This window comes from Pelobates fuscus, chromosome 13, assembly GCF_036172605.1.
Source record: "Pelobates fuscus isolate aPelFus1 chromosome 13, aPelFus1.pri, whole genome shotgun sequence".
NCBI classification, from domain to species: Eukaryota; Metazoa; Chordata; class Amphibia; order Anura; family Pelobatidae; genus Pelobates; species Pelobates fuscus.
Genome location: NC_086329.1, coordinates 20,616,898 through 20,630,844, shown reverse-complemented (window position 1 = coordinate 20,630,844; position 13,947 = coordinate 20,616,898). Strand labels below are relative to the sequence as shown.

Sequence of the window (13,947 nt, the reverse complement as noted above, 5' to 3'; positions counted from 1 at the left end):
TGGTGGCTATAGCATGTCCCTTACGTCTTGGCACTCTAACCACTGCCTGTTCAGAGAAAAGGCAGTGTTTACATTTCTAAAGAAGGATGATGTTTTGGCCACCCAAACAAGGGAACCAATAAGGTCTCGCAACAGGAACCCAAATATGGTGTTAAAGGGACACTGTAGGCACCCAGACCACTTCTGCTCATTGGAGTGGTCTGGGTGCCAACTCCCACTACCCTTAACCCTGCAAGTGTAATTATTGCAGTTTTTTTTAAACTGCAATAATTACCTTGCAGGGTTAAGTCCTCCCCTAGTGGCTGTCTATTAGACAGCCACTAGAGGACACTTCCTGCTCTATAGCACAGGTTTTCTGTGCTAGAGCGTCGCTGGACGTCCTCACGCTGTGTGAGGACCTCCAGCGTCGCTCTATTCCCCATAGGGAAGCATTGAAATTCATTTTCAATGCTTTCCTATGGGGTGTGCTAATGCGCATGCGCATTAGGTCTCCTCGGCCGGCGGGCGAGATCAGTCTCGCCCACCGGCCGACGTAAGCAGAAGGAGGAGCGGCGGGGGAGGAGGAAGCAGCGACGTGGGACCTGTCGCTGCCTCTGGTAAGTCACTGAAGGGGTTTTCACCCCTTCAGCAACTGGGAATTGGGGGTTGGGAGGGAGAGGGACCCTCCAGTGCCAGGAAAACTGATCGTTTTCCTGGCACTGGAGTTTCCCTTTAACTCAATTCTAAAAAAAAAAAACCACCAATTTATTACTTATAGCTCCAAATGAGAGCAAAACAATCTGAATTTATATTTCGATTAAATAAAAAATCCTATTTTATTAAAGATGGCACTTGTACACCGTCCTGAACAAAAAGCCTCATACTTAAAACCGAGTAGGCCAAGTAGAATTGGGAGAGGAGGGGAGGGAAAGATAATTCTAAACATTTAATCTCCTCCATGGAGAGGGGCCAGAAACAAACCTGTTTCTGTAATTAAACCTGTAAATCTGTGTTGGTATATAGATCATGCCCCTGAAGTATTACTGCTTAATTCTCTACCATTTAGGACTCAAATGACAACTTCTGCTTCCCAAGTGACACCTCCCCCAGCTTTTAGTTACATACACTCCTTGAACAGAGCGCTTTATTTTGACTCTTAGGATCAGTACCAGTGTTTACTTTAGGACTTGTGGAATTCCTCTTGATCTCTGAGCAGCATTAGAGAGTTACAAGGTTACTGTGATGTATAACTGCCATGCATGGTTTTTATAGCTTCCAGATGTGTTTGGGATATTGTCATTAAACAGTTTGTGTAATGCTCACTGTGTCCACAGTGCTATTTAAAATGCCTTTTGTAGCCGCTACCTTTAAGGATATTGTTTGTTATTAATGATCAGATGGTCGGCACCAAAAGTTATTCTTAAAGCAAAGAAAATAGCCAAAGGGCATACTGTTGGGGACAAGTCTTCCTGTTTATTTTTTATATTTTTTGGCCCTACTGCAATGAACGACATGGGGACAACAGACCTGGCATACTGTACCTCAATGGGCATTGTGTGTTGACTGCAAATTACTTTGAAATCACACACTGTCAGAGAAAACTCTCCAACATTAAGCACGTTTGGTGTCGGTAAGATACTGTGCAGTTTACGGTATTCACTAAACATCAAGTCTTAGTAAACTGAAACTGCAAAACAAAATAGCTAAGCTGTGCACATTGCAAGTTTGCTCTTTAACCAGTTATTTCTGGGTGAAGCCCTCTAACCGCTAGGGTCGAGTTTTTCAGAATAAGCAGAACGGTTCCCCATATTAACATGTGAGTTTATTTTCATTCCCATAATGTGCTGAAATGGATGGATATAAACTTGTATCCAAGCAAATAATTAACTCTAATTCAGTTTACTGTACTTGCGGTCATCGGCTGCATTAAAAACCATTAAGCCATTGCTTTATATTAACCTTTAGAAAATGTTTATATTACATTCATACATATACAATATTCCTACTCTTAGATCTGCTCGATGTAAGGTCCCCTTTAAACAGACTCGGCAATTGCTTCACTCTATAGCTGGAAGGATACTACCGGTTTGTTAAATGTTCAGCTAGCGGTCTTTAAATGTGTCCCATAAGAGTGTAGATACTTTAGTGTTTGGCTCTTGGTAAACTGGGGCTTTGCAAGCTGTAAACGGTACATCCAGGGCTTGGCTGGCTTTAGGCATGGTGTCGCCATAAAAGTCTATCTGGTGTACTTTCTATTCATACAAACTTCTTCCTGGTCGCTGTAAACCGTTCCATGTACTGAAAGAAAAGACATTCCATTATTTATGTTGTTTAACATCTTTAAAAATAGTTTGTAACCAGGAAGAAAGTCAATAGCAGATTATGTCAAAATGGAGCCATCAAAAAGCTCATTGTAGTGGTTATGGTGATGTAGGTTTAGTGACATTTCCCCCAAGTTTGTCAATGTTTTGAGTGACCTTACAAAAACCATGGCTCACTGGCAGCAACACTTCCAAGTGAAATTCTGTCCTTGCTGGAGAGCAATCCTAGGTTAGGAATTTCTGGGGGTGATTTAGTACATAGCTTGCAGTATATCATTGCTACACAGCCTGGATGGAATTATGCTTGGCAATGTGGAAGTGAAGTAAACCACATACAAATGTATTAACACAAAGGGGAGAGATATTTTAACCCCTTAATGACACAACTTCTGGAATAAAAGGGAATCATGACGGAATATATCCGTCGTCTGTCCTTAAGGGGTTAAAGGAAAATCCCATCCAAACACAGAAATACATGCCATATGCACAAGCAGGGATCTCCATGCCAATTCTGGAACCATATGTATGCTAACAAACTTGGTAACCACGACCATAGGCGCTCTGCAAATCCGTCCGGGTAATTCACTATACACAAATTACATTTTTAGGCCAAAATAGAAGAATTTGAAAAACTCCAGCTCCGATGTTTTCCTTAAATTTAATACTTTAAAAAAAAAAAAAAAATCCATGATAGTTTAGTAAATAACCTGCAAATAATTTAAAGGGACATTCTAGGTACCAAAACAAATGTAATGCATTTGATAGGGTTGGGCCTCATTACTATGCCTTATTTTTTTGCATTCTTAAATCTTTGTAGATTTGCACAAAAAAAAAAAGTTTTGTAGAATGCTGCACCATTATCCTGACTCTTTAGCCACACCCCCACATCTGAAAAGGATGCTCAGAGCTTAACCACCGACTGCACTGGATGATCTTAACTACAACTCAACCTGCATTAGGAGAGGACACTGAGGGAAACTTATAGTAAGCATGTCACAACCTCTTTAACCCCTTAAGGACCAAACTTCTGGAATAAGAGGGAATCATGACATGTCACGTGTCCTTAAGGGGTTAAAGCTTCTCTGTCTGCAGTCAGGTTGTGAATTGAAAACCGGTCACCCAATCCTCTTGGGGCTGGGACTTTGTGCATACATTTGACAAGGAAGTATTCTCCTGGCGTGGTGGGCGTGGCTAAGGATGCAGGCTTATGGTGCAGCATTGAGCAAAAAATAAAAAAACCTCAACTGTGTGTTCAAAATATATAACGATTTGATCATGCAAACAAATACAGCATATTATTGTGGCCCAAATGTATGAAAAAAAATAAAAAAAGCAGTTAAGTTCTATTGGTGTCTGGAGTGTTCCTTTAAATCAGGCTTCCCTAAACTCCGTCCCTCCAGATGTTGCTGAACTACAACTCCCATGATTCTCAGCCTATTTCATTCATAGAATCATGGGAGTTGTAGTTCAGCAACATCTGAAGGGCCGGAGTTTGAGAAGCCTGCTTTAAATTAAGTTTTGTTGTTTTTGACATGCCATCCTAAGGTGATCTGGCAACATTCCAATCATGTATGCATATATTTAATTTAGAAAATTCCTGTATAATATATATATATTTTGGACAGGTATTAAGGAACTTCCATTTTGACTGCTTTCTTATTAGATTCATTTATATTCATATATATTGAACCCAGAGCAATTCTCTCTGACACATACAAGTACATTAATATATTCGGTAATAAGTACATTAATATATAGGGTAATTTCCAGAGCAAACGGTTTTAACACACAGACATGACCTGGGCATGCTACTGTCTTAGAGCACTAACCTTTTCATAGCCTTCCAGGTCTCTGAGCTTTTTTATTTCAAAAAGGTTTCCCTCCACTGCAAGAAGGGATATCTGTGAGTCACTAAGAATACTCTGGGGTAACATACTGAGCTCCAGGCAGTTCTCCTCCAGACGAAGAACCTTGAGACGTGGACAGTGTGAAATCTGCACAGAGATTTGAGATATCTGCAGGAAAGAAAATACATGGTTACATTATAGAATGCAAAACGAAGAAAAATGTGAGAAATGTTTTAAAGTCTGTGAGGCAGTTGGAAAATGTTAAATATATTCCATAATTCGGATCTGCAGAAGATACGTTTAACTTGAGAATGAGTAACGAAGTGGGTATATAAACAAAGTATCTGAAAGACACCTGTAGCAACTGAGGAAGCCCAGGACTTGGGCGAAACGCGTTTTGCAAGTAATTTCTTTTACCCCATAGTGGACTTTTTTACTATAGCACTATTTCAGTGATTTTATCAAGTTTGTTTTGTTTTTGTTTTTATTTCATTGCACTTTGCTGTGCTGTATATCCATTTTTATTTTACCAATAAAAGGACTTAGTCCCCAAGCTCATATTGGCGTGGACATTCCTTTTTGAAAGATACAGAAAAGCACCTGCACTTTGGAAGGGAGTGGGATCCCTTCTAACTATCCCACAGGCGTCAGGATTGAGCCATTTCCGATTGGCTCCCTCCTTGTGAGTACTGAGCTATACACTGTATGTTGAAGTTTTATTTTACAGTACAATATTGCACTAGGTATTTGTATATTCATATCTCCACAGTTACTTCATCGACCTTAACATTACTGTATCTTATCCTGAACCACAACATTCCACCCACTGTATGTATATGATTTGCTGAGAATGAGTAACAACTGAAATTATATTCTTACAGCTGAAAAAGCTAAACAAAGAAAGTTCATATTTTTCTACGCACCACAATCCCTACACCGAAAGTTGATGGTTACAATGCTAGGAGTACCCTAGCCCATCAGAGGGAGTCGCCCTGAAGCCGCAACTCCCACGGTCACCAAGGGCGTCACAATGCCTGTTCTGACAGATGTCCTGAATGGCAGCAATTATATCCCTGGGTACATCCACAGGTATGGTAGGAGCCTTCCTAATCCATAATGCTGACACTATTGGTGCAGATCCACCATCCCCTCCACCTCCAATGCAGTGTCACCCGTTTTGCAAAGTCCAGCAAGGACTCTGCGCTACTGCTCCTCAAGTGAAGCCACAGTATGGGAAGTCACTGGACCCGTTGGGTAAGTGATTACACCTGTGTTTGGGTTTCCTCTCTCGAGGCTCCACATCAGATGCGTAATTCATTACCACACCGTGATACAAGCTATGTCTCAGCTCTCACAATGCCTTATTAGGCCTCACAACCAGACCTCTATGCTGTTGCCAGTACTTTCACCTAGTGTATGTTCGTTCCCATCATCTGTGTTTCCTTATATAAAGGCACTATGGGGGAAGACCAGAGAGACTCATTGACTCCTTATCTAAATGCAAACACCCAGCAATTCACAATCTAGCAAATAATTCTGCAGACTACTGTTCCAAAAACCCTCTAGCAGACAACTTAAAGGTTCCCTAGAATGTTGGACTTAATGCAGGTCCCCTCTCCCCCCATTGATAATGCAGACATTAGACTTTAGCATTATCAAGTGAAAATCTGTCCATCCTTGGACTAAGAGTGCTGTGCTAACCCACCTGCCTACATTTACCTTCAAGACTGCATAAAATTACAGTTAACAGTGCAAGCGTGTCATTTCTGCATTATCAGTATAGTTAAAGAGAGGGTGGACTATGAAATTCGGGGCTGACACTCCCCATAATGAGCACAATGAGTTGTAGTGGTTATGGTGTTTAATTTACCTCTTTAATAACTAAGATTTCTTTATGACCTTCTTGTGTGTAAATTGTATTTTTTGACATTCACCTGATTCTGATTTAAGTTTATTTCGATGGCTTGCACTCCCAAAACCTCGTCTGGTATAGCCTGAATCTTGTTTTTGGAAAGGTCCACTACATCCAGGTGACGCAGGGTGCAGAGCTGGGACGGTATAGCTCGCAGTTGGTTTCCGGAGAGGTTTAGGGTCTTTAATGCAGAAAGCTGGCCAAAATCAGCCGGCAGCTGGCTAATTTGGTTCCCGGAAAGATGTAAAGTTTCCAACTTTTTCAGCTTGCACAGTTCTTCTGGGAGTCTGTCTGGAAAAATATTTAGAAAAAATATAATAGATATGCATCAAAAGCAATCCAAACTTATATTCTATAGTTTTACCAACAATTCTTTGCAATTATACAACACATTATGTCCAAGCGAAGGGCTAGCTAATATTTTTTTAAGTGTTTCCTTCTAAAGAAAGAAAAAAAAAATGTAAACGGCCAATGTTAAATGACCACAATTCACAGCAATTTGGGACAAATAGACATTTTGCTATTTACAGCAGGACTTGACAAACTTGCTTTGAATCTAACTAATAAAGCTTTATTTTCAAAGACAAACATACAATTCTTAAAGAGAGACTATAGTCACTAGATACACTGCAGCCTAATGTAGTTGTTCTAGTGTCTATAAGCTGTCACAGCAGGATTTCAATGTAAACACTGCCCTATCAGAGCTACTGACATCACTAAATGGCGCGCAAGGGAGCAGAGCAAGAAGATTACAGTTCCCTCGGCTCCACTCTCTCTCAGCCTGCCACCTCGGAGTGAATGCGATGCTAAGTACCCAGGCGCCAGGACAAAATTCCTAGTCGCCGTGGTGATCTAGGATTTGTCTAGCCCTGAGTTACATAATATAATTTGGATTATATTCAATGAACTGAAAATAGTGGCTTATTGAAAAATACCTTACACTTTTTCTTTTAGGCAATCCAGTGTTTGACATACAGAGTTGAAGAAATAGTTCCTGATTTGGCTATTTTGACATAAAAGTTTAAAATTCCCTGGTCCTGCTTTCGAAAAGTTCTGGTTTATTGGATAACCCAATTACAACTGGAAAAAAAAAATCTCTAGCTCGGGCATCCGAAACGTTTCAGCAAATACTGAAAGTTAAAATATAGGGAGGGTAATGCATTAAAATAAATAAAAAACTAATTATCAGGAACGTTTCCTGCCTCAGCAAAAAGACCCCTCTCTAACCAGCACTGTCTTCTGTACATCTGCCAAGGAGGCATTTATGGTATAAGCAGTTTATCCCCAAAGAGCAGTTCCACACATCGAGTAGAACTGGCCTATATTACTGCGTCTGACATTAGTTTAAACATATCCTGGTTCACTGCGTAGTAAACTAATCTGTGTGCTGCGATTGGAAGAGAGTGCTAAGGAAGTATCAGCCAATCAATGTCTTACAAATGCAATAGCATAAATTCAGACTTTTCCACGATGCAGCGCAAGGGGTGGCCCCATCTAACCGTTCCTAAACATTTTGAGAAAAAGCCATGGGACAGTGTCCAGCAACAAAACCGCTACACTGATCTGTAGCGGTTATGTTGTTTAGAGTTCGCCCCTTTAACTCAGACTTTTATCCTTCTGCGTGAAAACCGTTTATTAACATTCGAAAGGATGTACGTGGAAGCCAGAGGCAGGATAGATTTGCCATTTCTGGTTAAATATTTCATTATTATATGCTAATGATGCTTAATACAAACACAATAAAAAAACAAAAAAGAGGTGGCACTCACCAACTACATGGGGACAGACTGATTGCTACAGTAAACTCGGGGCTGCAAATTCTAAATTGAAGAGACAGCAACTGCAAAAAGGATCCAGCACTCAAAAAGTCTTAAAATAACCGGTTACTTTGAGACTTTGTGAGTATTGGATCCTTTTTGAAATAAAGCGACATGCATCACTTTAACTCCTTAAGGACCAAACTTCTGGAATAAAAGGGAATCATGACATGTCACACGTCATGTGTCCTTAAGGGGTTAAGACAACTGTCTCAGCCAGCATCTTTAGCTTAGAATTAGATAGTTGTCTAACTCTGCAACCTTTTACCGGATTCTGATTTCATATATTTTCCACACCCACTCCAAGGGGCACACTGATCTAACCAGTGCCCAAAACCTAGGAATGCTGAAAAATTGCATTGGGCTTGCCTAACAGATTTACACATGTGCAGACGGAAGGTCTCTTCACCTTGCAATACACTGCCAGGGGGAGAAGAGAGGGAGTCTGAACAGTGTGATCATGCAGAGTAGGCTTGGATGTCTGTATCTCTATCCTAATGCTGCACAATGATGACCTGTTTCTGTAATTAATGGACTGGTCTGAAACGAAGATGGGTGGGTAAAAGGAAACGAGGGAAGGCTGAAGAAACTCCCCTATCTGAGAGGCGTGCCCAACAATGCAATCTGACTGCATTGTTCATAGTAAGTTTAGACATTTATTACATTATTTTCCATTTTTTTAAATTGCTTTTTTGTTTGTTTGTATATTTGTTTAAAAAAGGGTTTGCTGGTGATGCAGGTCCCTTAAATAAAAATACATTAACATCATAAAGTATGAAACCAATATTTAAAATCATTTTGCCTTCAGCTGGCAATTCTGCAAATATACTGTGTTTGTACGCTCTATATTTACAGTGTAAACAGATGATGATATTTAACAAAGTATACTACATCATGAATGAATGGCAACATGTTTTATCTGTTTTAGTGACAATAAGGTCTTGACAAAGTCTCACTAGGATCTGCTAGCAGCTATACTGATTCTCTTACTCAGTCTGTTATGGTTCAGTGACAAGCTTTTGAGAACGTTGAATTTCCCCATCCACGGTGGCAACACTTCTATCTTGTTACTGGACAGATTAATTGTCCGTAGGTTTCCTACCAGTCTCTGCAGATCCTCTGGGAACTGTGTTAAAACAAAAAATAGACATACATTGGAGGCTCAGGCTGTAGCACTGATAAAGCATCAAGTTTTTGCATGGATCGCATGGTGCCATCTCTCACAAGGTAGGAAAAAAACATATCTAATTGATTGCCCCAGTGTAAAAGGGACACTATAGTCACCAAAACAAATACAGCTTAATGTAGTTGTTCTGGTGTCTACTCCCTGTCCCCGTCAGCTTTTTGCTGTAAACATTGCTTTTTCAGAGCAAAGGCAGTGTTTACAGTACAGCCTAGGGACACCTCTAGAGGCCACTCCTCAAACGGCTACTAGATGTGCTTCCTGGGTTAGCTCAGAGTCTCCACGCTCTGTATGGAGATGCTGAACTTTCCCCATATAGATGCAATGATTCAATGGATTGGATGAGAAGTCAAAGAAGAGTTACGCTTTCTAATATATATATATTTATTTGATATGGGAGCAGAAATCAAAAAAAGTTCTAGAACACTGTAGCGCTAGGAACACGTTTGTATTTCTAACACCATAGTGTTTCTTTGGGCAGTTTAACCCCAAAGTCTGCAAGCCAGCGCCCAATCACTGACTCTTCTTCCTCTGTAGGTCTGAGGTGTCAATCAGGAAGTCTCAGACTGAGAAATGCTGAAAGGGTGAGAGCGTCAACTGACATTCTCAGCCTATCACTAGCTCCACATTCAGAAAACTGTAGCCAGTAAGTGAAGAAGAAAGTTTTTTGCTCCGTCTGCTCTCCTAAGTAGCATCATGCCCCACCGTTCTCATGGCTGTCAGGATGCTGTAAAACTGCAAAATGAGAAGAAAAGCGGTGCATCTGGAGGCCATGAGACCAGTAAGGTAAGATTAAAAGATGTTCTCATCTCGTTTGTCAGGAACAAAAATTGTATTTCAGCCCTGTTTTAAAGTATCACATACACAATCAAGCCATAGGCTATCTTCTCTTACCTCTGGTAAACCCTTTTCTGTTAACTGAAATACGCCGGTCTTCTGTGCTGTCTCTATGTGGGCTTTCAAGGCACTGTTTCCCATGGTGTCCAAGAGGAGAAGACACGGATTCTCAGAGCAAAAACTACCAGCAGGACTTTCGATGCTAGCTCCTCACCTCATCAAAGTCTCCTTTGGAATGAGATAAAGGAAAAAAAGTCATTGTTACAATAATGAGCTACTCAAAACACACAAACCCTTCTATTGTTTTCAACCTTAATGCCTTAAAATAGAAATACTGAATCGACATAGATTTGTTGGTATCACGGCACATAGGGAATTCCACACATATTTTTCTGGCAAAGATATACAGTACAAATGAAAGTATGTATGTTGCTACATATTAGGATCAGGTATGACCCAAGAGCCAGGTAGCAAAGCTAAGACAATAAATAAGGCTTTGCCTAAGGAGCTTTGATAGATCTCTCTGTGTATTAACCTGTTCTATGCCATGGCATAAAGATAAATAGTAGTTTAACCCCTTAAGGACACATGACATGTGTGACATGTCATGATTCCCTTTTATTCCAGAAGTTTGGTCCTTAAGGGGTTAATGTGGCAATTCCTGGCCTACTAATGTGCTTCAAATAAACAATTACATTTATTAAAATCTATACTCTGCTTAAGATCTATTATATCCATAGAATAACTTGCTTAATGAGTAGTAGACAACACTAACTATGTTATATGCTAGACATGTAAAAAGGAATATCACATGAAGAATAAACATGTTGCATAGAAATAAAATAAGACAAAATAAAATCAATGTCAACGAAACAATACATCTAGGAGGTCTGGCAAGATAGTTAGGTGAAGAGCGGATGAAAAAAAATAACAACTTAGCCACAGTGAAACAATAGAGAAATAATTTGCTCAATGGTCTCCACTGCTGACCAGGATAAATGGATGGCTATTGTAGCGGAATGAACCTTGGACTGTTACCACTATTCCTGCTATGGGCTGTCCATATCTTGTCCCTCCTGTTATTTCCTTTATTTTGTGCTCATAGTTCCTGGATCATCGTGTTTTTTCCCTTGTTCGTCTGGCCGTTCGGTAAAATAACAGTCATCTCACATATTAACAACATCTTGCTCGACAACCAAACAAATTACCGAATGCCAGACCACCCATGTGGAGTGTGCCACTCCTTAACCCCAGTAACCTCTGTTCAAACCTCCACCAACCGCAATAACCTGAACATTCAAAGCGGTCGGCTGGGTGGCCGCCGTTCGTATGCCTGAACACGTGGCGGTGGCCTTCTTTAGTCATGAACAGAGAAAGCGGAGTTTGGTCGTCAAGTAAATGGAACAAAAATCGGACAGCGCGAACACCGCTGGGGCTTCCCCCTTCCGTTATGGTCACGGGGCTTCAGACGAACAGAGTGGCGTTCGGGGGGGGAGCAAACTCCCCAACAAGATACGCAGAAAGAATGTCTGCACGAACAGTTTGTGACGTCTTTTTCGCATATTTGATACTTCTGAAAAAGACCAACCGCACAGCCTGATTTCATGGAACCTTTTTGGGCAGGCACCTCGTGTGCGGTCGGTCTAAACTATACCCCAGTAGCGTTTTGGCTGCGTTCGTAGGATCTGAGCGCTTTTCGGATATGTTGGGCACTCAGACCCAGACTATCCGGGGATATAGGACTTAATGGGGTACCTTGTGGGGAACTGTATGTTTTGGGGGTGATTATTATTATACATGTCCTGGACCTGAGTGTTAATGTAATTATGTTGTATATTTTGTCTCAGTCTACTCTCAGGTCCAGTGGGGAATGCCCCTGGAATGTGTATTTGGAAACCCCTTGCATGGTTACTCACATAAAAGGTGCTGTGGCTCCATTAAAATCAGTTATACCCCCAGAGCTGAGTGTCGTCCAGTTGCTGGGGAGGAGGTGGAGTATTTTACGGTGTTTGGCTGTTCCCTTGGAGTGTTCTCCTTGTTCCTGAGTGTATGTTGGAGAAACCAGTGAAAGAGAGTCCCTGCTAGGACTAGGGTTCCGCTACAACTATGAATCAAGATAAAGTCCAAGTTAGCCAATATCCTCCAAGGGTAGAGCAGAGTGCCATATTTGAGGAGACAGCCAAATGCCCAGTAGCCTAGGCGTAGGCATATGCTTCGAACAGTGATGCAGAGATTGGATCAATAAATATATAGGAAGCAAAGCCCCCTGTAAAACCTTTGTCCTCTGGTAGAACTAACTACTTGGCCTCCAAAAGCGTGTGTCCGATCAGATGGTTCTTTACACTTCCAGCAGGTCAGCATTTTGGCCTCCCAGGCCATGCTCTAGCCTGTTTAGTAGTAGGAATCACGAATGAATGCTTGACATGATGTATTGGAGGTCGATGTAAGCTGCGGAGGCCGATGTAGCATCCGCTGTGTACTGGGGTTCAGATATCGGGCTAGCCTGTCTAGCTGGTACATGGTTGTAAAGCCTTGGTTTTCAGAAGAGTACATGGCATCTGCCATGTTGAGTGGGCATTCTGTGCTGCTCATCTCCCGCTTGCCAGCACAGTAGAGCCCATGTTAAGGGGAGGATGGCTCTGTAGTATAGATGGGGATAACCCCCACCAGTCCAAAGGGGGTGAGAAATGAGGCACTAACTAGCTAACTTAGAGACATGGGTTGCTCTGGATCGAAAGAGAGGCCACCTCTCCTCCCACAGGGTCTAGTGACTAGATAGCATCCGAATGAGTCACCAAGTGTTAGCTCGACTGATGTTAGAGTATAATATCTTAGCATTAAGTCAAGTTGGCTGGAGATTGGGGCGGTGTCTGGGTGCTAAACTGAACGACAATGACAGGTATAGAGTGCTGGGGGTTAGCCCAATAAACTCAGCCGGTCAATGACATGCATGTTGGACAGAACTGAAATGGATCATGTAAAAGTGCAAATTCCACATTATCAGTGTAACCAAGCAGGAGGTCGTCTATGGCAGGTCCCCATAGTCTAGCTTTCTGCTCCAAAAGAGTTTGAGAAAAGCCAGAGGACGGTCCCTTTGAGTTAAAAACAAAGAACAAGTAATCACAGATATAGTCACAACTTTGCTCTTTTACCCTGACTTTTGCATTTTATATTAGTGCATTTATTAGTGTTATTCCTCAAACATCACATTTTTTCCAGATCGGGCTATGTTCAGATGGTCAGATTACGTTCCCTGGTATTGCGCCAGAGCACTTCTCACACCATAACCACTACAGCTGTAGCGGTTATGATGCTTGGTTCGATGCTTTAATTTTGCCTTTTGGATTTAATTTATGCTGTGGTTAGTGAATAACCCTTTTACACAAATTGTATTCCCTCACAGAAAAAATGATCACTAGTTTAGATCACAATAGCAAATTAGAAACACAATATACGGTAATCCTCCTCTACTATTACCAGAGGCAAAATATCCTAAAATAGGGAGTTGCCCATAAAGTAGATTTATGGCCACTCTTGCTATTATTATTATTTATTATTAATTATCCTTACAGTCCCAGTGCTGCTACCTGCTCTCTAACCACCTGTACAGTAAATAATGTTACACAATTATAAAGTGATACAGATTACCCCAAACCTCATTACAAAGTGATGACAAACACTCACAGGGTGTATGTAATCCAGCCAAAATAAAATCCCAGGGTGGCCGGGTAACCACAGCGATCCCAGAGAGGGTTAGCAAAAACATAAACAATCCCAGGCTGCCAGTGTACCAGCAACACCCAGTGACTGTCTCAACCCTTCCGGAAACAGCCCCCACCTCCCTCATCCAGCCTCTCTTCACTACATCGCCACAACCAAGATGGCGCCGACATTCTAACACCGACATTCTATTAAAGGCTATGGGATCTGCCACAAGCAAGATGGCGCCAACCTTCTTAGAAAGGCTATGGGAGCTGCCACAACCAAGATGGCGCTGACTTTTAAAATACAGGCTATGGGATCTGCCACAAGCAAGATGGAGATCTCAGGA

At 41.4% G+C, this 13,947-nt stretch overlaps 1 protein-coding gene across 1 annotated transcript; it reads right to left on the bottom strand.

The window, feature by feature from the left end:
* Positions 1–1,779: 1,779 nt before the first annotated feature.
* LRRC57 (leucine rich repeat containing 57) lies at positions 1,780–13,667 on the bottom strand. Its single transcript, XM_063439661.1, has 6 exons — positions 13,581–13,667; positions 9,954–10,124; positions 8,867–9,002; positions 6,082–6,350; positions 4,130–4,315; positions 1,780–2,277 (listed from the first exon to the last, which is right to left on the bottom strand). Exons 2-6 carry the CDS (start codon positions 10,035–10,037, stop codon positions 2,236–2,238), a joined length of 717 nt encoding a protein of 238 aa, XP_063295731.1. The 5' UTR covers positions 10,038–10,124; positions 13,581–13,667; the 3' UTR covers positions 1,780–2,235.
* Positions 13,668–13,947: the final 280 nt, after the last annotated feature.

Excerpts from the sequence above, each read along its gene's own strand:
- LRRC57 (XM_063439661.1), bottom strand. The coding sequence starts at position 10,037 with ATGGGAAACAGTGCCTTGAAAGCCCACATAGAGACAGCACAGAAGACC. Across the intron at positions 9,003-9,953 it reads CAGAAAAGGGTTTACCAGAG|TTCCCAGAGGATCTGCAGAG; the intron begins GTAAGAGAAGAT and ends GTTTTAACACAG. Across the intron at positions 6,351-8,866 it reads ACTGAACCATAACAGACTGA|ACAGACTCCCAGAAGAACTG; the intron begins GTAAGAGAATCA and ends ATATTTTTCCAG.